This window comes from Diabrotica virgifera, chromosome 8 (genome assembly GCF_917563875.1).
Source record: "Diabrotica virgifera virgifera chromosome 8, PGI_DIABVI_V3a".
NCBI classification, from domain to species: domain Eukaryota; kingdom Metazoa; phylum Arthropoda; class Insecta; order Coleoptera; family Chrysomelidae; genus Diabrotica; species Diabrotica virgifera.
Window position 1 is genome coordinate 139,296,948 of NC_065450.1, and position 27,249 is coordinate 139,324,196.

The following is a 27,249-nucleotide window of genomic DNA, read 5'->3' on the forward strand; positions in this document are numbered from 1 at the left end:
CTCATTTGTTATTCCATCTGTTCTAATAACGGAGAAGTTGTGTTGATGGAAAGAGAGACAGACTTGGATAATTCAGGGTTTTCATATGTTAATGTAAAATAGGTGAAAACATTAGATAAGAATCTTCATTAAATGTAACGTAAATAAAATGAACTAAGTTTTAAATTAATAAATCCATAATTCAAAACAGTTATCAGCTATAATTATTAATTAAATGTTCAACATTCCATCCATACTTTTATTCCGTTTGTTGTGTGTGTTGACGGAAACAATTATATAAACTAATATTAATTAAAACGCAAACAATTGTCAATAATATAATTATTTATTTTTGGAAAAAAATGGTGTTTTGCTTATACATCTCGTAAGAGGGTTTGTTATTGTTTCGGCCCAGCGAGCGACCGATACCGGCTGGGGTGTGGTAACCGACTGAGTGGCTGAAAGAAAACCACAGACGCTAATCTGTTTGTGTTTCTACCATCTGACCAGAAGGGCAATAAATTATTTAGATCTGGCGTTTAAAAGTTGAAACATTTCTGCAGTTTTAGGAAACGTTTTCGAATGCATGTCCAAAGTGAGTTATTGACATAAGGCCTGATAAGGTAATTAATTTATGGGGAATTCAGTTTGTTAAACTGAACACACCAAAAACATATGGTTAAGGATACATTTCGTTTCGTAAAACCGTGCCCTTCTTAGCATCTGGTTTATATATTACATGTGAATTTATATGACCCATATTATTTCGTTTTGAGAAAAGTTATTAAAAATTAAGAAAATAAAATTAGCAAAAATAGTAATTAAAGCGTACCGCTATACACCCCCGTTCGAGAGAATAGGACGATAGATAATACATAATATACATATGATGAAAATTGAAAATAACAGGAAATAAAACCACGCAATGTTTATACGAGGAGAAAGAAAAATCACTGAATGCACTGTTAATAGACACTTTCTTGATAAATTCCGGTAAATCTTGCTTTTCGCTTCGGTCTGCTGTTTGTTTCTCTGAATACTGTCATTTTTTCTGGTTCGTGATGGGTACTTTCGTGAAGCTCGTACGCCGGCTTCAATCTGTCTATGGAAATTGTTGTTTCTTTTCCATTTACACGGACGACAAAAGTCTTGTCACCTAGCTTAATAACTGGAAAAGGACTGGAAAATCACGTCGGGGTCACCAATATTCCGTTTGGTGTGTGTGTTAACGGAAACAATTATATAAAATAATATTAATAAAAACGCAAACAATTGTCAATAATATACTTATTTATTTTTGGTAAAAAAATGGTGTTTTGCTTATACATCTCGTAAGAGGGTTTGTTATTGTTTCGGCCCAGCGAGCGACCGATGCAGGCTGGGGTGTGGTAACCGACTGAGTGGCTGAAAGAAAACCACAGACGCTAATCTGTTTGTGTTTCTACCATCTGACCAGAAGGGCAATAAATTATTTAGATCTGGCGTTTAAAAGTTTAAAACATTTCTGCAGTTTTAGGAAACGTTTTCGAATGCATGTCCAAAGTGAGTTATTGACATAAGGTCTGATAAGGTAATTAATTTATGGGGAATTCAGTTTGTTAAACTGAACACACCAAAAACATATGATTAAGATTAAATTTCGTTTCGTAAAACCGTGCCCTTCTCAGCATCTGGCTTGTATAATATTACATGTGAATTTATATGACCCATATTTCGTTTTGAGAAAAGTTATTAAAAATTAAGAAAATAAAATTAGCAAAAATAGTAATTAAAGCGTACTGCTATACTTTTATTAAATCCCAGTTCGAAATTAAGACATTGGGAAGCATTTCAGGGGTTACTAGACTACATTTATGAACTATTCGACTTAAATTTCTTCCAATGAAGCAGACATCTTTCTTTTAAAATAACCCCATAGGAAGAATTCCAGGTGAGTCAAATTGGGGAATCTTGCTGGATTTTCAATAAAACATCTTCGTCCAATTCATTTTCTTGGTAACCGGTCTACTATTGGTAACCGGTACTTGGTACCGGTCTTGGTTTACTATTCCCTATTTAAAATTAGGGTTTGTGGTACTGGAAGAAGAGTTGACAAGATGTTTGGATTAAAATTAGACTCTTTTGTATGGCCAAACCTATACTACTTTCATTGAGTTTTCTGATATCTACATTTTCAAACTTTGCTAGAACTTTTCAAACTTTCAAACTACATAAAAACTTTGCTAGAACTTCTGTTAAATAAACAACACGAATCTTTTTACCAATCTCGTTTTTATATTTAGGTAGAACAGGAGTACTGGAAATATGTGAGCATGAGACAAAATCACATATGTGTCCATTCTGGATCCATAGATTGCGGAAATTGGGGATATGGATTTGCAGTATCAAAAAATAGCCCGTTTGCAAGACATCCGTGGAACTTGAAAGTTTTAACTAATAATGGAGGATCTGTTCTTAGATCATTAGGTCCTCTCATGGGTAAGTTTTAATAATACAAAATTTAAATCCAAATAAAATTAGTATTAGGAATAGGTGTTTTCAATACTTTTCAGACGAGATATCACTTGCAATAAGGTCCCATTTAAAATTATCGGTCAAAGTGGCACTGTAACGTTATCTGTCACTATTACGTAACCTGTTATGACTACTTAAAAAGCCTACGTCCGTTTATAGGCTATTGATTATGTATTTTAGAAAGGAACTACAACGTTAACGGGGTTTTATTGTTTCATATAGTCAATGGACCTCTAAATATGAATAACCCGCGGAGTGCTCCCATTTAAAGGGGTGCGTTTTCGAGAAAGGCACCTTAGTCCCTAGGCACATGGCAAATTAGGGTGAGTTCTATGCACTTTTGGTGCAAACACGTCTACAGGAAAATTGTTCCAGATTAAATTTACTATCGAAACATCATATTTTAAAGTCAAAATTTTTATTTTTTTACAAAAATATTTTCAAAAGAAAAGCAAGAAAAAAACACGAAGGATAGCAATTCTGTTTTTTGCCCCATAACTTTTTTCTACGGGGATATAGGTATAGCCATTGCTTCACAGAAAAGAAACTGCTATCCTTCCTCTTTAAAATAGCGTTTGGTAGAAGTCTCTATGATTTATCTTTTCTAAAATATGATTTTTCAAAATTCACCACTCACAGGGACTTTGGCCCATTTTCCTTGTTACTTATAAAACATTGTTCTGTAACTTTTTTCTACGTAGCTTTAGATATGTGAAATATTACATTTAATAGGAACAAAAGTCAATTATCTTTAAAATGGCCTATTATAGAAATATATATGACTATTTTTAAGAAAGATATGGTTGTTTTCAAAGTTTTATACTTTTAAGGATTTTTGATATATTTTATGATTATTTTTAAATTTCTCATTATAACTTGTTATTGTATTTTTAGGTATATACATTGTACAGTAAACAAGAAAGCCTATTTTCTTAACTTTAAAATGGTGTATTGTGAAAAATTCTAGGACTATTTTTAAACAATATATGCTTTTCAAAATGTGACATATACACATGCAATATGTCCCACTAAGTTGGAACCATAATATGGAAAACTTCTTTATTATTAACTTTATGAAAAAAAAAATTCTTTATAAAATTCTCTGCATAGTCTAAAACCTAAGATGCAATCATCACATATAAAATTTTATCAATAGTGTACGAGGTATGTTAAAAAATGTGAATTTCGCTCAAGAGAAAAGTACCTTTATATTTCACAATATCGAAAAGTGTTATTAAGAAAAGTTATTTGGTATTAAAAATTATGTTATAATATGCAATTATAATCTTCTAATTGAAAAAAATAAAAATAATTTAAAATTTTTCTCAAATTACGGATACAGGATATCCTACAGATATCTTGTTTAAAAATAGTCCTAGAATTTATATTTAAAAATAAGCTTTCTTTTATTCCAAAATGTATACACCTAAATGCACAAGAAAAAAGTCATAATGAGGAATTTAAAAAATAATCATTAAAAACATCAAAAATTATTTAACGTATAAAACCTTGAAAAAGCATAACTTGCTTAAAAAGAGCCGTATAGTCTTATACAATAGATCATTTTAACCCTTTGACTGCGGGAACCGCATATTTGCGTAGTTTCAGTAGTGCACGAGATGTGCGGGAAACGCATATATTCGACAGGGCTAACCGCTTCGCTGCGGTTAGCGATTATTTGCGTATAGACAAAATATAACGTAAACAAAATATAAAATATAATGTCATCAGATGTTTTCTTAATGAATGGGCGTGAACCGCCCACCTAAAGTGCCTCGAGCGGGATGAGTAGGAGGGGTAACTGAGAAGGTGTTTAGTATTGCGAATGCGTTAGTACCGTAAAGTGAAATTGTCGCTAATTATTACGTTTTGTTTGAAATCAAAAATACTGGTAATAAGTATTACATCATGCCGCTGCCACCAAAAAGGGGTAAATATTATTCGATGGCGGAATTGGAAGAACCATAAGAACAAATGAACCCTATCATTTGTTTTACTACATTATTTATTATATATATTATAATAGTTCTAGAATTGACAATAAATAGTTGAAATTAAATAATAAAGTAAAACAAATGATAGAATTCCAACAATTAAGTCAACTGTAACCTAAAAGCCAAAAATATTTGCTTCACTGCGGAAGACGTCTATTAGCGCCGCAGCGACGGGAAAAGATTAAAGGTAATCGACTTCTCTTTCTACCAAATGTACCATTGTATATTATATACTTAGAGATGCGTAGAATGAAGTTACAGAACAATGTTTGCGAAATAATGGGGAAAATGGCACAAGAATACTGTGAGTGGCGAACTTTGAAAAATCCTATTTCGGAAACTCTAAATCCTAGAAACTTTTACCAAACTTCATTTTAAAGAGGAAGAATGAACGTTAGTTTTCGCTTCAGCAATGCCTATAAGTAATTCTCCGTGGAAAAAAGTTATGGGGCAAAAAACAAAATTGCTTTCTTTCATGTTTTTTTCTTGCTTTTCTTTTGGATATATTTTTGTAAAAAAGCATATTTTTGACTTTAAAATGTGATATGTAGATAGTAAATTTAACCTGGAACAATTTTCATGTAGACGAGTTTGTACCAAAAGTGAACTAACCCTATTTCGCCCTCTGTCTAGGGACTAATTCACCCCTTTCTCAAAAACGCACCCATTTAAATGGTAGCACTCCGCGGGTTTTTCAAATCTAGAGGTCCATTGACCATACGAGACAATAAAATCCCGTTAACGTTGTAGTTCCTTTTAGCTCTCTTATTTTGAACATAATCAATAGCCTATTATTACACCAGGGAAATAAGGCAAAAATATACCATGTTCGGAACACTTGAGCAGCCAGGTTGCAAATGGTTTTTTTGGGTACTATATACCTAATACATTATAAATACAAAAATGCCCGTCACAGTTTGGACGAGAAATTTAGTTATTAACAAATAAGGGTCAAAAATGAGAGTTTTTTCGTTTAAATCGCTACAGGTAAAAATAGGGTAATTAAATGTCTTATTTATAATATTTTTCTTTTAGTAAATGAGCCAAGGTTTAAAATAACGACAATTTTACTAAAAAATGAATTTATTAACGTTTCGAAGCCCAAATCGGGTTTCGTTGTCAAAATACAAAATACTATTAAAATAAACAAAAATGTTGTTGCTAAGTAAAAAAATTCTTCTAATAATTTATTTAATCTGACTCATTTATATTGGCAATTCAGACGTATATTATACATTTTAAAGTAGAAGAGTAGAAGACTTTAAACTGATATCGCCAATATTTATGAGTTGCGTTCCTGGGACGACTTTACTAAAAGATAGATAAAATAAAGTCGTCCCAGGAACGCAACTCATAAATATTGGCGATATCATTTTAAAGTCTTCTACTTTAAAATGTATAATATACGTCTGAATTGCCAATATAAATGAGTCAGATTAAATAAATTATTAGAAGAATTTTTTTACTTAGCAACAACATTTTTGTTTATTTTAATAGTATTTTGTATTTTGACAACGAAACCCGATTTGGGCTTCGAAACGTTAATAAATTCATTTTTTAGTAAAATTGTGGCTTATTTCCCATAGAAAAAAAATACTTAATTATAAAAATGCCACAAGGAAATAGCTTCAGAACAACATTTAAAATAGCGTTTTTTGAATTTTGGTCCGATTATTTGTTGCTTCGGATATTGCAAAATAAAACTAAAATTTCGAAAATAAAAAATTTGCTATAACTTTTGCGAAAATGAATTTAGAAATTTCATATTGCACGAAAAGTTGAGTCAGACAGTCCATACATTGCACAAAAAATTTTAAGACGATGCGTCAATTAGATTCAATTTGTTTATCCCAAAGAGCATTTTTTTTTTTCGAAATGTTATTGTTCAGAAAATAATAACGATACATCAATTCTGTGCAAACAACATGAAAGAAGAATAGTTATATTTTTAAAGCATTTAAAAAATTATTAAAAAGTCATTTTTATCACTCAGAAAACATTTTACTAAAATAGAGTCATTTTTGGCTTATAAACAATTTGAATAACTTTGTTAATATTGACTGTAGGCTAAAACTACAATGGAATTTGAAAATTTTGTATTTTTATACGAATTTCATACGAATATAAAGAAAAACTTTTCGCCTAGATTAATTACGGTCAAAGTTAGCTACTTTTTTTATTTAATTGACGGCTACTTTGTTTATAACAATTAAGCAACCTAACTAGGTCCATTTTGAAGTTGAAGATATATAGGTTATGTGTAAAAGTTTGAGTAAACTTTGAACCTCAACAGAGTGGTTAATAAAGCTTTAAAAATGGCGTCCGAACAGTATTAATTCGTGGTCGGTGGAGGGGAATTACTAAAATACGTGCACTCAAAAAATGAAACTGATTCTGCAAACATATGCTGCGATTAATATCGCTGGAACTTGTTGATGGATTTTGATAATAATTTTTTTAATTTGTATGTACTCGTAGTCTTATAGAGTACGTTATGTACACACAACCCCACCTAACATTACAAAATGTTAGGGGGAACTCCCCTTATCACTCAGGGATATGAAAAATATATTACGACCGATTCTAAGGCCCGTATTTATAGTCAAGTCTCAAGACAGCGTCGATGCTCAAGACCGACCTTGAACCAACTTTGTGTTTTATAAACCGATCTCGAGACACGACGTTGTCTTGGGAAGTGTAAAATGACAGGCGAATCTCAAGTCATCGATCGACCTTCCTCAAGACCGCGATTCTAACCTAAGTTTGTTTGTTATTGTTTGAATTTTGAATATTTTAAATTCAGTTCCAACATATATTTTTTGTTTTTCTAATTACAACAAAAATGTATGAAGAAGTAAAAGCATTTTTAGAGTTTATTGATAATATTGGAGAAGAAAATCGCCCGGGAAGTATACAAAAGCGATATATTCAAGATAAAAATATAATCTAAAATACAATGGAGTATTACAATATTGAAGTTCATCAGCGAATCAGCGCATTAACTTAAACAATAAAGGTTTTATGCTACTTATAGGAATATAACCAGTTTTTATGAGGACCCCGCTTTCCAAAAATGTACAGGTACTGTAAAGACATACAATATATTATGTTATTCAGGCTCTTATGTAAATGAATTTGTAGGTACTAGAAGAGAAATTATGTGTATTATTGTTCAACAACAAGGTTATCAAGTCATTCAATATTTGATCTAAGAGTATTAAGAGTGAAATTGTGAAATGGAAAGAAGTGAAATTCCAGGATTATTAATAGGAATAGATGACAGTAGTGGGTATGCATGCAGACACTATCTACTTACCCCAGTATTACACCCAGGTATTTATTGATAATTGCTAAATAAATAGTAGGTTATTTAATAGACATAAATATCTTTTTAGGTAATGATCAAGAAAATAAGATATTTTTACCATAGTACTCATGTGAGAACAAGAAATGTAGAAAAGCTATTTGGAACCTGGAAAAGAGAGTTTCCTTGTCTTCAACAAGGTCTACAAACCAAATTATATACATGTCTTGCAATAATATGTGCTACAGCAGTACCTTACAATCTAGGTAAATAATGATCTGGTGGTAAATAGACATGTTAATGATGTGGAACAATCTCTAAATTTTTGGTGACATTTTTTTCAACAATATTTTGCATGAGAATACATTATTGAATACCTACTCTTATTGTGTTTGATTTTTTTGTCTATTATTTCTCAAAATATCATGATCATTGTTCGACAGCCCTTTTTGTTTGAGTTTTGCTCTCTTGAGGAATACAGCTCCATTCCAATCTATTTCAGGATTTGTTCTTGCAATTTTTTATTTTTAACATATCAATGTCTTATTCTGTTTGTTCCTTATATCTAATCTATAGTCTTTCTCTCGTTATGTGTCCAGCTGACATTTGTGTGTTTATTTTGGAAAGTATTTCATATGCTTCCATCCTTCCTCTTAGAACGTGGTCCTATTTTGATGAATGCATATGGATCGTGGTATGCCCTGTATAGTTCAAAATTATATTTCATATGCTTCTATCCTTCCTCTTAGAACGTGGTCCTATTTTGATGAATGTATATGGATCGTGGTATGCCCTGTATAGTTCAAAATTATATTTCATATGCTTCCATCTTTCCTCTTAGAACGTGGTCCTATTTTGATGAATGTATATGGATCGTGGTATGCCCTGTATAGTTCAAAATTATATCTTCTCTGGTCTTCATATTTTAGATGCTATTTAGCCTGATTCTAGTGCTTTATCGTTGTTTCCAGTGCTTTATCAATTTATCATCATTTATTTTACCTACCTGTCTACTGCTACTCTACTATTCTACTTTCACCATATATTTTTGGAATATAAATATACCTTCTGTCTTTCTCTTGTTCAACTGGAATTTGTTTATTTATTCTGAGAATACATTATTGAATCTGTATTATGTTAGATATATTATTTTTTATTTTATTTCTTAATATGTATTTTTTATATTTTATTTTAAAATAAATGAGTATGAGTTTCCCTCTTCTTAAATAAGTATTTATTTGACAAACCTTTCCTTACCAAATATAAAATTAATTACACATCTGGACCTCAGAGGTAAACTACACTATGTCATTTCGAGCAACTGTGTTTAGCGTTTGTTTGCAACAAAGTTTAGAGCACTTAGGATGTTAATAAAAATCTGATATATCCCATAATTAGTTAAAAGACAATATGACTATATTTTAATGATAATATATAACCAATGTGTATAATCCAACTAATAAAAAAACACCATGTCGACATAGTGTAGATTACCTCCGAGGTCCAGGCGTGTAAACAGCACTCTAATAACCAGCAAAATAGCGCAAAAAATGGAAAACATATGTTGTGAAATAAAAAGAGATGTAAAATTATCTATAGAAACCCATAAATTTACATGACATAGTTTGTCACCTTTAGATGTGTGGGAGGAGTATGACAACTGTCGCAGAGGTCTAAAGGTGGGAAATTATGTAATGTAATGTAAATTTGTAGGTTGATAATTGTACACCTCTACTAGTTTCATCTCCTTTTATTTCACAACGTACTATATGTTTCCATCTTTTGTGTCATTTTACCAGTTAATAGCACGCTTATCACTGTATACCATTATTTATGCAGATGACATAGTCCTCTTAACAAGAAAAAAAGCTGAAGTTGTTTAGAAACTTGAGAGGTGAAGCAAGAAAATTGCATGTCTATAAATGAAACAAAAATAAAATATTAAGTGTATTGAAATGTGTGGAGAGATGAAGTAGAATAAATTTTTCACACTAAAAACAGGAACAAAGGCATACAAAATTGAAAATATCAACCAATTCAAGTATTTAGGAGTGGCAATAATTGATAAATGGGAAGAAGAAAAAGAAATAGAAAAGATACTACTAAGAGTAAGCTAGTAAGCAGATCGATGGTATATGATTGAAGTCAAAAACGTATGTAGGACAACTATAATGCAAAAATGTATTATGAAGCAGTTATTTAAGTGGCATTGTATGCTTGTGGCACTTGAAACAAATTAATAAGAAAGATGAAATGAAAATAGACATAGTACTGGTAGGGGCTGGCAGTTCTGAGTTAGGACTGGCAAAAAATAATAGATATGGAAAGTCAGGTGGCTAGGTCAACATTACTTGAATGTAAGAGCGACATGTAAGAGATTATTTTTGGAGGAAAAAAAAAGAGACAGACCATGAAAAGAGTTGTTAGAAGCAGTAAGGAGATTTGGATGATATAGAAGTGTAGAATTGGAGGAGGAGCGTTAATGTCCAGTAGAAATGGATAGGCTATATTTACTTTTGTGCTGTTATTTGGGTAAGATTGTTAATATTTTATATCAATATTGTTGTTGCTTGATAAAAATTCTTCTAATAATTTAATTTTATCTGACTCATTCATATTGACAATTCAGACATATATTTATACATTTTAGAGTAGATGACTTTAAAGCAATATAGCCAATATTTATGAGTTGCGTTCCTGGGACGATTTTATTAAAATATAGTTAATTCGATTACATAAAATCAACTTTAACTCAATAATATCCGTCACAAAATTTATAGCATGTGATCTGTCTTTAAGAATTTAAACATTAAATAAATTTAATTTCAAACTTAAATTGCAGCTTATTCCCATGAAAATAGTAATTGCATTTTATATAAGTTCCACCTGTCATGGTTTCTTCTTTGTTTTAAGTCAGATGAAGAATATAAACATACAAGAAAGCTTACACCATTAATAAAAAGGCAGGTAATACTAGGAAGTACCATAGTTTTATTTGCTTTCTCTCAGAAGAAATAAAGGATATCTCCAACGAAGAATAAAGTAATATCACAGTATTCTGTTATATACTGGGGTAATATCAAAGAATATATTTATACTTTCCTTTAATATGCAATCCTTTACCACAAAGAAAAGAAATCCTTTACCTCATAATGGAAAGAAATGAGAGGTCATTAACCTTTGAACAAATAGCATGTAAGATTTAGAAAAAATAAAAATGTAAACTATCCACTAATAAAATAAACTTTATTTAACTGAAAACATTTTAATAATCCATTTTCAAAAAACAAAATAAATATAAAAACATTTCAAAGATATTTAACTTGACGATTGTGACAGTTTTTAGTTGGTGTTCTATGTCAAAATTGCTTAAAATCCATAATTTTCCAGCCTCGAGATCAATCTTGGCCGAGATCAGCCGAAGACTCGTTTATAAAACAGAACGTGGTCTTGAGCTCGACGTTGCCGTAAGATCGTCTTGGCTGAGACCGGTCTCGAGATCAGTCTTGAGTACTGACTATAAATACGGGGCTAAGACCTACCGAATATATAATTTCATAAAAATCGGTCAAGCGGTCTCGGATGAGTATGGAAACTAACACTGTGACAGGACAATTTTATAGATGTAAATATATAGATGGCTATTAACAAATAGGGGTTGGTGATAGAAAAGTGAAAATTGAGGGTTGTATGTATTTTTTAATTCTACATCATATAAAATTAAAGTAGATAATTTTGTCCAAAAAAATAAAAAAAAATGTCAGGGGGGCAACCCCCCTTATGGGTATAAAAAATGGGTATAAATATATATGGGTATAAAAAATAGATTAAAACCTCTTCAACGTCCTACAGGATAAACGTGTAAAATTTTATAAAAATCGGCCAAGCCGTTTCGGAGTAGTATGGTAACTAACACTGTTACAGGAGAATTTGATGTATATAGAAGTAACTGCGAATTGAATAATAAAAGCGGCTAACTTTGAACCTAATTAACCTAGGTAAAAAGTTTTTTTTCTGAAAATTAGTATAAAAATACCAGCTTTTGAAATCCTAAAGTAGATTAACTCTATAGTCGATATTAACAAAGTTATTCAAATTGTTTAGAAGCCAAAAATGACTCTATTTTACTAAACTTTTTTCGGAGTGATAAAAACGACTTATTAATGATTTTTTTTTCAATACTTTAAAAATATAACTATTATTCTTGCATGTGATTTCCACAGAATTGCTATGTCATAATTATTTTCTGAACAATTACATTGCGAAAAAAAAGCTCTTTGCGATAAACAAATTGAATAAAATTTAAACTAATTTACAAATCGTCTTAAAATTTTTTGTGCATTATATGGAATGTTTGACTCAATTTTTCGTGCAATATGAAAGTCTTAAGGCTATTTTCGCAAAAGTTATAGCACATTTTTTATTTTTGAAATTTTAGTTTTATTTTGCACTTTCCGAAACAAAAAAGGATCGCACCAAAATTCAAAAAGTGCCATTTTAAACCTTGGCTCATCTACAAAAAGAAAAATATTATAAATAAGATATTTAATTACCCCATTTTTACCTGTAGCGATTTAAACTAAAAAACTGCCATTGTTGACCCTTATTTGTTAATAACTAAGTTTCTCGTCCGAACTGTGACGGGCATTTTTGTATTTATAATGTATTAGGTATATAGTACCCAAAAAATCTATTTGCAACCTGGCTCCCTCCAAATTTTACTCTTATAAGTACAGATTGCGCCAAAATAAACAGTACTGAAATGAGTATAGAGATGTTTATGATTATTTATATTTATTTAGTATGCATAATACGGCATTGCAAACATTTTTGACGATAAAACAGATGTTAAAGATGTCCTCGGGCATGAATGTCAGACGGTGGGTCGTTCTGCCTCCTTTAGCATTACCCGTACGTACGCATCAGGTGACGCATCTGGTGAATGCGATGGGTATGGAAAATCACTGCCACGCGAAATAAGGCGATGCCCAAAATGATCACGCAGTATTCTAAGAGACCCTCTGGCCCTGTGACAGGTTGTCCGGTCCTGCTGAAACCATTGTTGATTTTAAGCTTTAAGAGTGTAGGCGCAAATATTTTACGGAGCTAGCCCTACTTTTTATTTTTTTTCACGGCAAATTACGTGTAGTAAAATTATCACTGGTATGGAAAATGCAGATGTAAACATTAGTAGTTGACAATGACATTGTCATTAGCATTATAGAGATTGTTCAGTTTTTGAATGTTCTTGGATAACCGTTACTTGCATAATCGCTTAAATTATAGGATTATTTTTTCACTAACTATGTATTCAGTGATTGCAATAAGTTATATACTATACAATAAAAACTAATACTTCATCGAGAAAAGAGGAAAAGCGATAAAGTGATTTTTTTAATAATATATTGTTACTATGAAACGCTTATATAAATTTTGAACATCTTTAACAACAAAATACTGGGATCACAGAATATATCCTGGTGTATTATCTGCTTGGATCTTTCATAAATAATAAACAATAAATAACTTTTTCAATTGGATATAGGAATTGAGTCAATACTCGCAATCTTAAGTTTGTATTTTATTAGTTGTTACATAATCATGGGGCAACCGGTTTGGAGTCTTACAATTTATGACTCATCTTCAGGCCCAGTACAAAAAGTCTTCAAAATACAAACTACAAGCTAAAATCACAAAAAGAGACAAACCTGTACATATACATACAGGGTGTCCCAGACTAATTTAGCCACGCTATATCTCTTAAACGAATAGAGATTTTCGAATGGGACAAAAAGTGGTCTATTCTACTTGTAATACACTTTAATATGGACTAGAAAAAATCATCCCCTAAATATTCATCCCTTAGTTACAACCCCTAACTTTAATTTTTTTAATAGCACCCTGTATATTTTTTTATAGTTTTGGATGTGGTCTTCTATTGTCTATTCAACACATTTTTTTAAAATAAAATCGGTTCGTAAATAACCAAGAAAATATCAGTTTAGTTTTGTTAATTATGTGTCCCAGACTAATTTATCCAGGCTATATTTCTTAAACGAATAGAGATTTTCGAATGGGACAAAAACTGGTCCATTACATTTGTAATACACTTTAATATGGCTTAGAAAAAAAATTATCCCTCAAATATTCATCCCTTAGTTACAACCCCTAACTTTATTTTTTTAAATAGCACCCTGTAAGTTAGGGATGAGTATTTAGGGGATGAATTTTTTTTACTCCTACAAATGGAATAGATCAGTTTTTGTCCCATTCGAAAATCTCTATTCGTTTAAGAAATATAGCCTGGATAAATTAGTCTGGGACACACAATTAACAAAAATAAACTGATAGTTTCTTGGTTATTTACGAACCGATTTTATTTTCAAAAAATGTGTTGAATAGACAATAGAAGACTACATCCAAAACTATAAAAAAATATACAGAGTGCTATTAAAAAAATTAAAGTTAGCGGTTGTAACTAAGGGATGAATATTTAGGGGATGATTTTTTCTACGCCATATTAAAGTGTATTACAAGTAGAATATATCACTTTTTGTCTCATTCGAAAATATCTATTCGTTTAAGAGATATAGCGTGGCTAAATTAGTCTGGAACACCCTGTATATAAAAAACTCATAAAAACAACTATGTCTTGGTTTTAATTACATACAATAAAGCCAAACAACTGTATTGGGACCGTGCAAGTTCAGCAAAGCGACACCTATTTCTACGCTCTGCAACTTTATTCGCACTTTTAATTATATTGGCCAATTAGTCCCGGTTACTAGATAATTGTCAATGCCATAGCCCAAAAAAATAATAAGAAAAAATAAGATTCAGGTTATGTTATTAAAACGTAAACAATTGTATGTAGTAAATAAAATTAGTTATTCAAAATCCAGTACTGCAAGCAAAATACAATTAATTAAATTTACCTTTATATAATAATTGCATATCATATCAATATTGTGGAGCAACATATAATTTTTCTTCTCCAATGACAGTAGATATGAAATGTACGTCAATTTGACAATTTCAATTGACAATATGAATTATTTAAGAAAGTTGCAATATTTCTCCGCTATTCGCGCACGATCGTTTCACGTATCCCTTCCAAGTACTTGCACACCGCGAATAGTATTCAACTTAGTAGTATATGGCATGTATACTGAGTTTTTATTATGAGTAAAAATAATTGTTTATTCAGTTCACGTCTTAAATCAATTATTTATCAAATACACACTGAAGCCGTTTCAAATATTTAAAATTGTCACTGTCTTGTCAGTACATTATGTTCGACTGAGTGCGTTGTATGACAAAGATAGTCAATGTCCGATTTGGAAAATATCACCTCAGATATGGTGTTTATTTTTTTTTTCGAATCCTGGAAAAACTTATAAATAATTTTGACAAAATTTAAACGCAGAATGAAAGATTACATCATTACCGAGGGCCTAAAGTCTCTTGGAATAAAGAAAAAGTTTCTTTTGAATGAGATATTTGTAATTAAAAATCACACTCATTTTTTTTTCTTTTTTGTCACCCCTGTAACTTATTAAAATAAACATTATGGAAGTTTTCATGGACTTTCGACCCTCGGTAACAATGTAATCTTTCATTCTGCGTTTAAATTTTTCAAAAATGCCTATTAGTTTTCTCAGGATTCGAAAAAAATGAATGCATATAAATAGCATAGGAGCCTAAATTTTGTACCAATCCCCTTAACCGTTTTCGCGACCTTTTCCGCATGACCGAAAATACTGCTGTACGATTTTTTTTTTTTTTTCAACAAAACTGAGAACCTTCCTGAAGCACCTAACATTAAGACGACATTCACATACATTATAACAAGTTAACAACGTTCGGAAACCACTCATAGTCTAAGATCCGAATAGGGGGTCGAAATGTACCCATCTGCTTGCCGGATGAAACATTTTTTTTATTAAATTACATACATAGACAAACACGGCCAGCATGGGTTGCCTATCAAAATCGTGTCATAGCTATTAGACAAGGCGAAAACGGCGGGTTCGTTGGGAGAAATAATTCCCATGAGATTTTTTTGCATAATTACATTCGTGAGACATCCCAGAATATGGTTCAAGAAGTCGCCCACTTGAAAAGTGGGCCAAATTTTTTTTTTAACAATTTTTTTAATCAAATTGCAAAAATCAATATTTTTGTCCCGGACAATTTTTTTGTAACTTTTTTGGACCATTCTGGATAAAAAAGGTCTCTTATAATTTTTCTCTAAAGTTGATCGTTTTCGAGTTATAAGCAATTTAAAATTGAAAAAAAAAAACGAAAAATGACGATTTTCAAGGCTTAATAACTCGGTTAAAAGTTATTATTATGAAAGTCAGAAATTGACTAAATAAAAGTTTAATGCCCCCCTACAAGATCCCGAAGAAATTTTTGTCATTATTTTATTACTAAGCTGTTATTTTTAAGTAATAATATTGAGCGCCATGCACGTGGTAGGCAGCCGTAAATGTGAGTGCTAGTAAGATGCACAATTGGACTGCCGGAGTGGCATCTCTCTCGAACTCAGCATTTAGGGCCGGCTACCACGTGAATGGCGCTCAATATTATTACTTAAAAATAACAGCTGAGTAATGAAATAATGACAAAAATTTCTTCGGGATCTTGTAGGAGGTAGGAGGGGCATTAAACGTTGATTTAGCCACTTTCTGACTTTCATAATAATAACTTTTAACCGAGTTATTAAGCCTTGAAAATCGCCATTTTTCGTTTTTTTTCAATTTTAAATTGCTTATAACTCGAAAACGATCAACTTTAGAGAAAAATTATAAGAGACCTTTTTTATCCAGAATGGTCCAAAAAACCTACAAAAAAATTGTCAGGGCCAAAAATATTGATTTTTTCAATTTGAATAAAAAAATTTGGTAAAAAAAATTTGGCCCACTTTTCAACTGGGCGACTTCTTGAACCTTATTCTGGGATGTCTCACGAATGTAATTATGCAAAAAAATCTCATGGGAATTATTTCTCCCAACGAACCCGCCGTTTTCGCCTTGTCTATATCCTTAAGGGGGGGCGTAGGGGTTGAAATCAACATTTTAAGCACATTTTTGTGAATTTTTTTTTAAAGTGTGAGAGAATAATTTTATTTTTAAATTAGATAAGCATATTAAGTGTAATTCAAAAAAAAATTTAAGAAAGAATATTGAAAAATAAGCCAACGGTGGCAGATTTTTAAAGACACCTCGAAAAAAAAATGATTTTGCGGTGGACATCTGAACTTATCATTGGATCATGGTAAACAAAAAATTCAAAAAGATTTTATTAGCTTATATGTTTATCGAGATAACTCTATCGAGTTTTTTAGTTATAACGATTTTTGACTTTTTGGTATCACTCAGAAATCAAAACAACGAAATTTTTTGCACAAAAAAGGGCGAAAATCAACATATTTATTATTGTTAAATAAAAAATAAGCGTAAAACAAAAAATATATCGACAGCGTTACCTCAAGGAATGCCTAAAGAAAATATATACAAAATGACAGGTGGGTCGGTCAAGTAGTTTTTGAGTTACAATGTCTACAGCCTTTGAAAAAAGCAGTTTTCAGAAAAAAGCGTTTAAAGTATTGTCAACTTTTATTTTCAATTTCTTTTTTGTCTGTCAAATCGTAAAATGATGCACACTGGAATATCTTTTTGAATCGCGGAGTAATTTACAAAAGAAAATGAGAACAGTTGTTGACCGTTGTTCATTACGTTCAAGCACGCTGACGCGAACCTGCTGCAAAGCGAGTCGAAAATAGGGATATTCAACACTATCTCCCTACCTTTGACTCGCTTTGCAGCATCTTCGCGCCAGCGCGCTTGAGCTTAGTGAGAAACGGTCAACAGCAACATATTCCGGTGTGCATCACTTTACGATTTGACAGACAAATAAAAATTGAAAATAAAAGTTGACAATACTTTAAAAGAGTTTTTCTCAAAACTGCTTTTTTTCAAAGCCTGTAGACATTGTAACTCAAAAACTACTTGACCAACGCACCTGGAATTTTGTACATATTTTCTTTAGATATTCCTTGAGGTAGCACTGTCGAGATATTTTTTGTTTTATGCTTATATTTGTTTAACAATAATTTTCCCCCTTTTTTCTGTAAAAAATTTCGTTGTTTTGATTTCTGAGTGATACTAAAAAGTCAAAGATCATTAAAACTAAAAGAAACTTGACAGCGTTACCTCGAGAAACTCATAAGCTAATAAAAATGTTTTGAATTTTTTGTCTATCATGATCCAATGATAAATTCTGATGTCCACCGCAAAATTCATTGTTTTTTTAGGTGTCTTTAAAAATTTGCCACCGTTGGCTTATTTTTCAATATTTTTTCTTGTATTTTTTTTGACTATTCTTTGAATTACACTTAATATGCTTTATTTGAAATTTAAAAATAAAATTATTCTCTCACACTTTCAAAAAAATTCACAAAAATGTGCTTGAAATGTTGATTTCAACCCCTACGCTCCCCCTTAAGGATAGCTATGACACGATTTTGATAGGCAACCCATGCTGGCCGTGTTTGTCTATGTACGAAATTTAATAAAAAAAATGTTTCATCCGGCAAGCAGATGGGTACATTTCGACCTCCTATTCGGATCCCGTACTATCAGTACATTTCAGCACATGACACATGCAAATTTGAGACATACGCATTTATTTCAGTACTGTTTATTTTGCCGCATACCGTACAACCATTCCAAAGATACTAGGGAGGAGACGACTTTTTGTTAACACTGTATACATAAAGCTCTTCAATCATTGTTTTGTTTATTATTCAGGTGTCACAGTACCCACACTTCACGTTGGTATGGTATTTAGCGCATGCTGTTGGTATCGAGATCCGCACGGATTGCCTTGGATAGAATACCTTCACACAGGTGGGAGTAAAATATGGTATGGAATTCCTAATTCGATGGGCGAGCATTTCCATTCTGCTCTAAATAATTTAGTTCCCAGTTACTGCAAAGACAAAGAATTGTGGCTACCATCAGATACAGTGATGGTTCCTCCGAATCTTCTTGTCGAGAATCAGGTATGCTAGTTTTGTTAATTTAACCACATATCAAATTTAACGTGCCTACTACGTGTCAGGGTTGGCAGGTTTAAACCAACATGATTAAAACCTTGGTTTAAACTAAAGTTTAAACCAACTGGTGTTTTTTTAAGAAAAAAACCTGGTTTTTGTATTGGGCCTCCAAGTGGTGTGTTAAAGTTTTTAATACAGCTGCCCCAAATGAAGAAAATTAAGAAAAATAAATTCTATTTACATATTTCCTTTGGAACTTAGTTATTTTGAATATTATTATATTTGAAGATGTTTTTTTATATGAAATTTTTGTGTGTAAATAAAAACAAGACTAAAAAACCGCTAAACGCCGTAAAAATGAGTGGCGCATACAATATTCCAGCTACAAAAAATACATCTGATATTAATATTACGTGGCGCGAAAATGTATTTTCATTTTGATGCAAAATAAAATTCTAGTTTTATTTTAAAATATTTTTCCATAATATTTGCTCAATTTGAAGTAAAACGCGTCACAAAAGAGTAACTTTTTTACAGTTTGAATTTTTAAACTCTTTTGTGGCGCGTTTACTTCAAATTTAGCAAATATTATCGAAAAATCTTTTAAAATAAAACTAGAATTTTGTTTTGCATCAAAATGAAAATACATTTTCGCGCCACGTAATATTCATATCAGATCTTTTGTAGCTGAAATATTGTATGCGCCACTCATTTTTACGGCATTTAGCGGTTTTTTATTCTTGTATCAGGAGTTTTTCAAAGTTATTTATAAATTAAATGTATGAACTTGAATGCAATGTTTCTCGGTTACACCTTAAGCTTTATAAATGGTCGCCCTTGTCTCATTACCTCCCAAATGATCTAGTGTCCATCGAATGTACACTAAATTTTTTTTCTATTCGAAATAGATTGAAAAAAATATTGGGATGGTCAGTAAATAAACTCGGATTGCCCGTTGCCAGATCAAATTTAGCGTCGTAATCACTACAACTACATAGACCATTTCGGGAAAAATCGTTACTTGGATTATACTTTTGTAGCTTAATAACTTCTAAACGGCTTAACCGATTTTGATCACTAAACATGAGTTTGAAACGTATTGACAGGTAGTATCTGATGCATCTAAGGTCAAGTATGATAACTGAAGCTAGTACAGGAATTATTTTGCTTGAAAACAGTTTTTTCCCATAGATAATAGATTTGATCATACTTATCAAGCCCATAACTTAAAAATTCTAATTTTCCCGGATATGAGGTACACACCCAAAAAATATGCCGTTTTGTACCTACCAAGTCTTATAGCTGGCTTATGGGTGGTGGTCAAAAGTCACAAACTACACCGGTTCTGAATCGGCCCTGACCCCCTCTTCAAATACAGAAAAAAAAATCAGATCGGTTTAACTTTTCCACACACGTACATACATACATACATATCCACAAACATCTTCCCTTTTTTAATTAGAAATTGAGTCATATTTATGAACTCGGTAACTTTTGAATGGTATAAGCGATTTTCAAAATTAGATATGCGTTGGAAAGGTAATGATCAGTACTATTAGAAGCCGCAAAGGTTGGACTTAAACTTTCGAAGTTTTTGGGAGTTTTGGGGACGAGACCGAAAAACAGACCCTAAATAGGAAGGGCCGTAAAATCCACACCCTTGGACCAAAATGGATGGTTAACATATGAATGGGTGAGTCTTTCCCTGAACTTTAAGGTGGGAGTTGGCCCAATTTTCAATTCAGTCAGATTTATAAAATCGAAAATTTCGTGTATATATAGTGTCGCGTTAGGGGGATGTGGGTGTGCGCCACTGGCGAGAACTGCCGTTCTCTGGTAATAAATATTGAGAGACTTATTATACTTTGTATCAAATAAACCTGGTTTAAACCAAAAAACCTAGTTTTTTTGGAAAAAAACCTTTGTTTTTGCCAACCCTGCTACGTGTGAGAAAATTGTTATATTATTGTTCTTAACCTAGTGCCTTTTGGAAGATTCATTTTCTTACCATTTTTAGGTATCCTTATGCCATGCTGTTCAAGAACCGGGTCAGTACGTTATTGTATTTCCCAAATCTTTCACATCAAGTATCAGCACTGGATACGTAGTTTCCGAAAGTGTCTACTTCGCTCCAATCTATTGGCTAAAAACAGCTCGAAGCCTCTTTGATGCTTTAAGAAAGAGCAATGAACCGGCTATGTTTTCCTTTGATAGGCTTCTAATAAATGTTGTAAATGATCCAAAGTGCAATATCGAAATAGTACGACAAGCTTTGCCGCTTGCCCAAGAATTGAGCTGTAAAGAAATTGAAAAAAGGGATAAATTATACACGTTTGGAGAAATAATCAGGGAAAAACTACCTATTCCTGAGGTTAATCGAGGAAAGAAGAAGAAATTTCAACAGGGCGATGAGGGAGATTATGAATGTGACATTTGTAGGAGTAGTTTATTTTTATCAATGGTAAGTAATAATTTAGATTCTGTATAATTTAGGAAACTAAAACCTTGTGCAAATAAGAAATAAAATTTTAAATATTTTATAATTCGAACATGTCTAACATGGCCGGCTTCACCAACAACAAATAGTAGTTTATTCTATGAATAAAGTTATTCGACCAATAAACTGACATTTCTCCATTTTACTAACGTCAAATAAGACTTATTTTATTTATTTATCAAATAAATATTTACTCTCGAATAAATTGGCAAGTTAATCTCGCTGTAAATATCTATAAGAAAGCAAATTCGTCAGTTTAACTTTAAATTATCAAATTTATATTGAAACAAAATAAAAAATATAAACGTCTAATAAATTTTATTCGGCGAATAACTATTCATTGATTTATTTGTTGTTAGTGAAACCGGACCTTAATTAATTAATTTATTTGGGAGTAAGCCACAATTTAAGTTTGAAATTAAATTTATTTGACGTTTCGATTTCCACTTTGGAAATCGTTATTAAAATACAAAACATTAAATAAATTAAACGTTAATTTATTAGTCTGAGCCTGAAAAGGAGTATGTTAACTTTCCCAAGTAAATAAGATTCAACTTGTGAGTAAGAATTAAACATTGTGTTTCGAACATTAAAGTTCAGAAGTTCGTCAAGTCTACAGGGTGATAGATTAGTGGAGTAAAGCTCCGTACATCCGTTATAGTAATAGATAGCGATAAAAGTTAATACCGAAAATTGTAGATAACTTTGAGCTTCACATTTCAAAATTAGTTAGAATGTTACAAAGTTGTTCGATAACATAGTGGCAGACCAAACTTATGTTTTTTTTTAAATGGAACACCCTCTATTTTATTTTATATTCGAGTTCCTGTTAACTTCTTCATCACAAATATAAAAAGGTTGGGTATGTTATACAGGGTATTTACAAAGTTATAACCAATTTTATATGAAAATCGTAACAAGTTCAACTCCCTGTATAAATAAAAATAAGCACAAAGGCAATTGTTTATTAATGCCATATTTTTTATTTATTGTCAAAATTTTTTAAAAATGATTGATATTGTTAATTTTCTTTATATCTGTTACAGGGTGAGTTAAAACACAAGTACATTATTTTCTCAGTAATTTTAAATGGAACAACCTGTATTTTATATCACCATTGAAAAGTACCACTGCCGTACTTTAATTTGTATACAACATTCCATATGTCCAAATTTATAAGTTTTCGAGATATTTTCATTTTTCAATGGACCACTAGCGTGGCCATCCAAATTACCAGAATTTAATAAACTGGACTGATTTTTTTGGTGTTACTTAAAGAATGAAGGTTATAAAATGCCTCCAACAACAAGAGATGAGATGAAAAATAGAATACAAAGTGTATTCCGAAGTGTTAATTTCAATAATTTCCAAAGAAAATAAGCAAATATATAATATAGAAAAACTTGGCAAAACCATCATAAAATGTGAACCCCCACATGCCAAAAGGATAATACCGCAATGCACAAGATGCCAGGCATTTGGACATACTAAAACCTACTGCCGAAAATCCTTTAGATGCGTAAAATGTGAAGATTTCCATGCCATGAAGGAATGCACTCGCAAGGTACGTGATGGAAATGTTAAATGTGTTAATTGCGGAGGTGATCATCCGGCAAGTTATAGAGGATGTCTAGTACATAATCGACTACAACCAAAGCTATACCCAGTCCTGAGAGAAAGAAGTAACCCACAAACGAAAGTACATCCAACAGCAACACAGCAAATACAACCAGGCGTATGCTTTGCTCAAATAGTAAGTTATGCCCAGGTTTCAAGTAGTAGTACTCATAATAATAATACTGTGCCCGAAACATTAACAGCTAATAATCAAACAGAAATAAATATGACTAAACTCGAAGATATGCTTCGTAAACTTATGGAACAGATGAGCACAATATTGAACCTCCTCACCACTGTCATCAACAAAATAGCTTAATGACGGAATATCAAAAACTTAAAATAGCAATTTGGAATGCCAACGGGCTGCAACAACATACCCAAGAGCTCAATATACTCCTACAAGATCAACAAAAATTATCTTCGAATCTCAAAATACAAACTGTACTACACTAAATATCCAGACGAAAAAGCATATGGAGGTACTGCAATAATCATACGAGACAGCATAAAACACTACGAATGAGAAAAATTCTCCAAAGATTATCTACAAGCAACAAGCGTGACAATTGAGGAAAAAATAGAGTACTAACGATATCTGCCGTCTATTGTCCTCCAAAACACAATAATAAAAAGGAACATTACGAAAGGTTTTCAAACATTCAGAATGGGGTTCCAGATTAACAACTACAAAAGGGCGAGCATTGATCTTAGCAATGAAGGCAAATAATCTACAGCAAATATTTACTGGAGAACCAACATACTGGCCATCTCACAGGAACAAGATTCCCGATGCTATTGACTTTTGCATCACAAAAGGTGTTGGCACTAAAATCCTGCCAAGAGTTATCATCGGATCATTCTCCAGTGATAATATCAATATATTCAAAAATATTGGATCAGTCAAAACAATAAAACTGGTTGGGGAGTATTCAGGGAAAAATTAGATCGTTTAAGCACCTTAAATCAGCCATTAAAAAATGAACTTGACATAGAAGCAGAGGCAGAAAAGTTTACCAAGATTATACAGGAGGCTGTCTGGCTTGCTACCCCACACTATGAAACGCGCCAAGGAAAAAATGAAATATCTCCTTCAGTCAGACAAAAAATTGCCGCAAAAATACACTTGAGGAATCAATGGCAACAAGCTAGGACCACAGAAAATAAGAAAAAATTGAACAAAGCCACCAAAGAATTGAAAGAGCTAATCATAGCAGAACAAAATCAGGGAATCCAATGTTACCTGGAAAGCCTTACACCTACAGAGGCCACAGATTACTCGCTGTGGAAAGTAACGAAACAATTAAGGTCTTACTTGCCTAATCCACCAATCAGAAATGATAACACCTGGGCCAGAAATGATAAATAAAAATCTGAAGCTTTTGGCAAATATCTGAAAAAAGTCCTTATGTCCTTTCCCTCAGAATTATCTGCTGAAGAAGAACACGAAATTACCGACTATCTGAATGTACCACTCCAAATGGATCTGCCTCATAACAAGTTCACTATTAGAGAAGTCAAACAAACAATTATGGAAGAAATTAACATAAAAAACTCCTGATTTCGATTTGGTATCTGGAAAAATTCTTGAAGAACTATCCGAAAAGTGCAATAGACTTATTACTTACATATTTAATTCTATACTAGGTACGACTAAATTATGTCACTAGCATCTGGAAAGTTGCCCAGATCGTTATGATACCCAAGCCCGGGAAGAAAACAGAAGAGTTGTCTTCCTACAGACCGATAAGTCTACTGCCAATTCTTTGCAAGGTTTCTGAGAAGCTATATGTTAAAAGGCTAAAAACTATAATAGACGAAAAGAAGATAATTCCAGATCACCAATTCGAATTCCTCATTAAACACGGGGCAATAGAACAAGTTCATAGAGTGATAAATCAAATCAATAAGGACCTGAATAGTAAAAGATATTGTTCAGCAGCTTTCCTCGATATATCTCAGGCTTTCGACAAGGTGTGCCATGAAGGATTGCAAGTTAAACTAAAGAAGCTACTGCCCCATCCCCACTTTCAACTTCTAAAATCATACCTGACAGATAGGCACTTCCAAATAAAACATAGAAGTGAATATACAGAGTTGCATCCAATCAATTCAGGAGTTCCACAAGGTAGCGTACTTGGACCGATCCTGTACTTATTGTATACTGCAGACGTGCCATCAACACGACTTACCACTGTTGCGACATTTGCCGATGATCCAACCATTTTGGCGTCCCGCACTGACCCAACATCAGCCTCTAGGAACTTGCAAACTAGTCTAAACAAGGTCCAAAACTGGCTAAAAAGATAGCGAATTAAAGCAAATGGATTGAAATCAACACATGTGACGTTTACCCTCCGCAGAGAAACGTGCCCACATGTTCAATTTATTAATTGTCAACTTCCACAAGCTGATAACGCCAAATACCTCGGAATGCACCTGGATCGAAGACTGACTTGGACAAAATACATATTCACTAAGCGCAAGCAACTTGGCCTCAAATTAAGAAACATGTATTGGCTCATCGGTCGCAGATCAAAACTCAATAAACAATAAAATATTATTATACAAAACAATCTTAAAACCTGTGTGGACCTACGGCATCCAGCTATGGGGAACTTCTAGCAACTCGAACATATCCATCTTGCAGAGGTTCCAAAATAAAGTACTACGCACTATTGTTGATGCTCCCTACTACGTCAGTAACGAAATCATTCAGCATGATATCCCTTTAGAATCCATCAAAGATGCCATACATCGTTTTAGTGTCAACTATAGTGAAAAAGTGTCAGTGCACTCAAATCGGTTAGCGGCCCAACTAAACGTGCGCGATGCCAATGAAATCCCAATGAAATTCGTACCTAGGCTAAAACGTCTACTGTCATCCGATCTATCTACATCACATAGACTTTAGTTTAGTTTTTTAAGGCAAATGATTGTAAATTCATACCAACAATGTAACTATATTTAAAAGAGATTATTCATTGGAATAATACTCTACATGTCATCGTCTATATACTATAGATCTGACTAATTTTATATTTACAGATTTTTGACATGGTAGAAGGTATAACCTATTGCCTGGATCATGGTACGGAATTGATTGAAAAGAAAGATTTAAATTTAGCAAACTGTAAGTTTATGTTCACGTACGACGACCAGGAATTAAAAGAATTACCGGATAAAGTCAAGACGCTAATAGATACAAGACATCAAAAAAAGGTTCCCAACAAGTTTGCTGGACTTCCTACACTACTTGGCAAATAAAATTGCGATGAGGTATATGTGACAAATTTTTAAATTTTTCGAGCATTGAAACGTTGTAATGTTCGAGTGGACTGAATTATCGTATTCTGGCTGTTACGCGAACAAGATAATCCATATAAAAGTATTAATTTCGAAAATATCCGTAGCTGAAATGAGATTACGTTGTAGGCATTATCCTACATTACGAATTGAGATTACATATAAAAATATTGCCTATTGTAGGCAATATAGTATTTATTATTTGCTATATTAGCATATTTCAAAGTATATTTTAAATTTATATACTAGACCGGTCTAGTTAGACTCAAAAATAGGAGTGAGGTTACAATAATTGCCATCAAGCTGAAAATTGGCAGGATTGTTCAAAATACCATCATAAATGAAATCTAAAAAGTCCTCATAAATCCGACCCGAGCTAAAAAATTTATGCAGGGTCAAAGGTCACCAAATATGGTTTTTAGCGATTTTCAGCGAAACGGTAAGTTTTATCATAAAATTAGTTCTAACAAAAAATGTAGATTAGATAATTATCTATAAAAATATCTTAATACTTTTTTCCTAAGAGCCACCGTTTTTGAGATACAACGATTCAAAGAGTTGAAAGAGTTCTAATCGTCACAATATGTATTAGTACACCACGTATATACATCACTGAAGCTGTAATACAAGTAAACATAATATTCTATCGGTCAACTTAACTTATATTACACATAATAATATATTATAGATACGATAATGTTTCTACTATACAGCTTGCGGTCTACCGAGGGATGCAATGTATAAGCTGTATATATTACAGTGCCAACAAAAAAATCTTTACAAAGTGAATGTAACGCGAAAATAATAAGAATTATTATTTCAATTTTACGGCTTGTTCCCAGCAAAAATAGTAAATTGATATGACAAAGAATTAACTTATAATAATTCTTCTTACTTATGCGTCTTATTCAATTTGTAAAGATGGGTTTTGTCGGAATAAATACGTTCTATCGGTACGTCGGCTAATCTAATCACA

At 32.1% G+C, this 27,249-nt stretch overlaps 1 protein-coding gene and 1 long non-coding RNA gene across 4 annotated transcripts in view; both read left to right on the forward strand.

Annotated features, from left to right (window-relative positions):
- LOC126889377 (titin) overlaps positions 1-27,249 on the forward strand; it is a 251,639-nt gene that overhangs the window by 143,440 nt on the left and 80,950 nt on the right. For 2 of the 3 annotated variants that reach the window (XM_050657631.1, XM_050657633.1), the window contains 4 exons: positions 2,262-2,457; positions 18,606-18,859; positions 20,871-21,314; positions 26,016-26,613. In XM_050657631.1, coding sequence (XP_050513588.1) covers positions 2,262-2,457; positions 18,606-18,859; positions 20,871-21,314; positions 26,016-26,234 — 1,113 coding nt within the window. In that variant the 3' untranslated portion in view covers positions 26,235-26,613. Of the gene's footprint in view, positions 1-2,261; positions 2,458-18,605; positions 18,860-20,870; positions 21,315-26,015; positions 26,614-27,249 lie in introns of those variants that run through there. The other variant, XM_050657632.1, reaches the window with a different exon arrangement.
- On the forward strand, positions 7,256-8,952 carry LOC126889387 (uncharacterized). Its single transcript, XR_007700010.1, has 3 exons — positions 7,256-7,568; positions 7,629-7,820; positions 7,883-8,952. It is a non-coding gene; the product is annotated as an uncharacterized LOC126889387 (long non-coding RNA).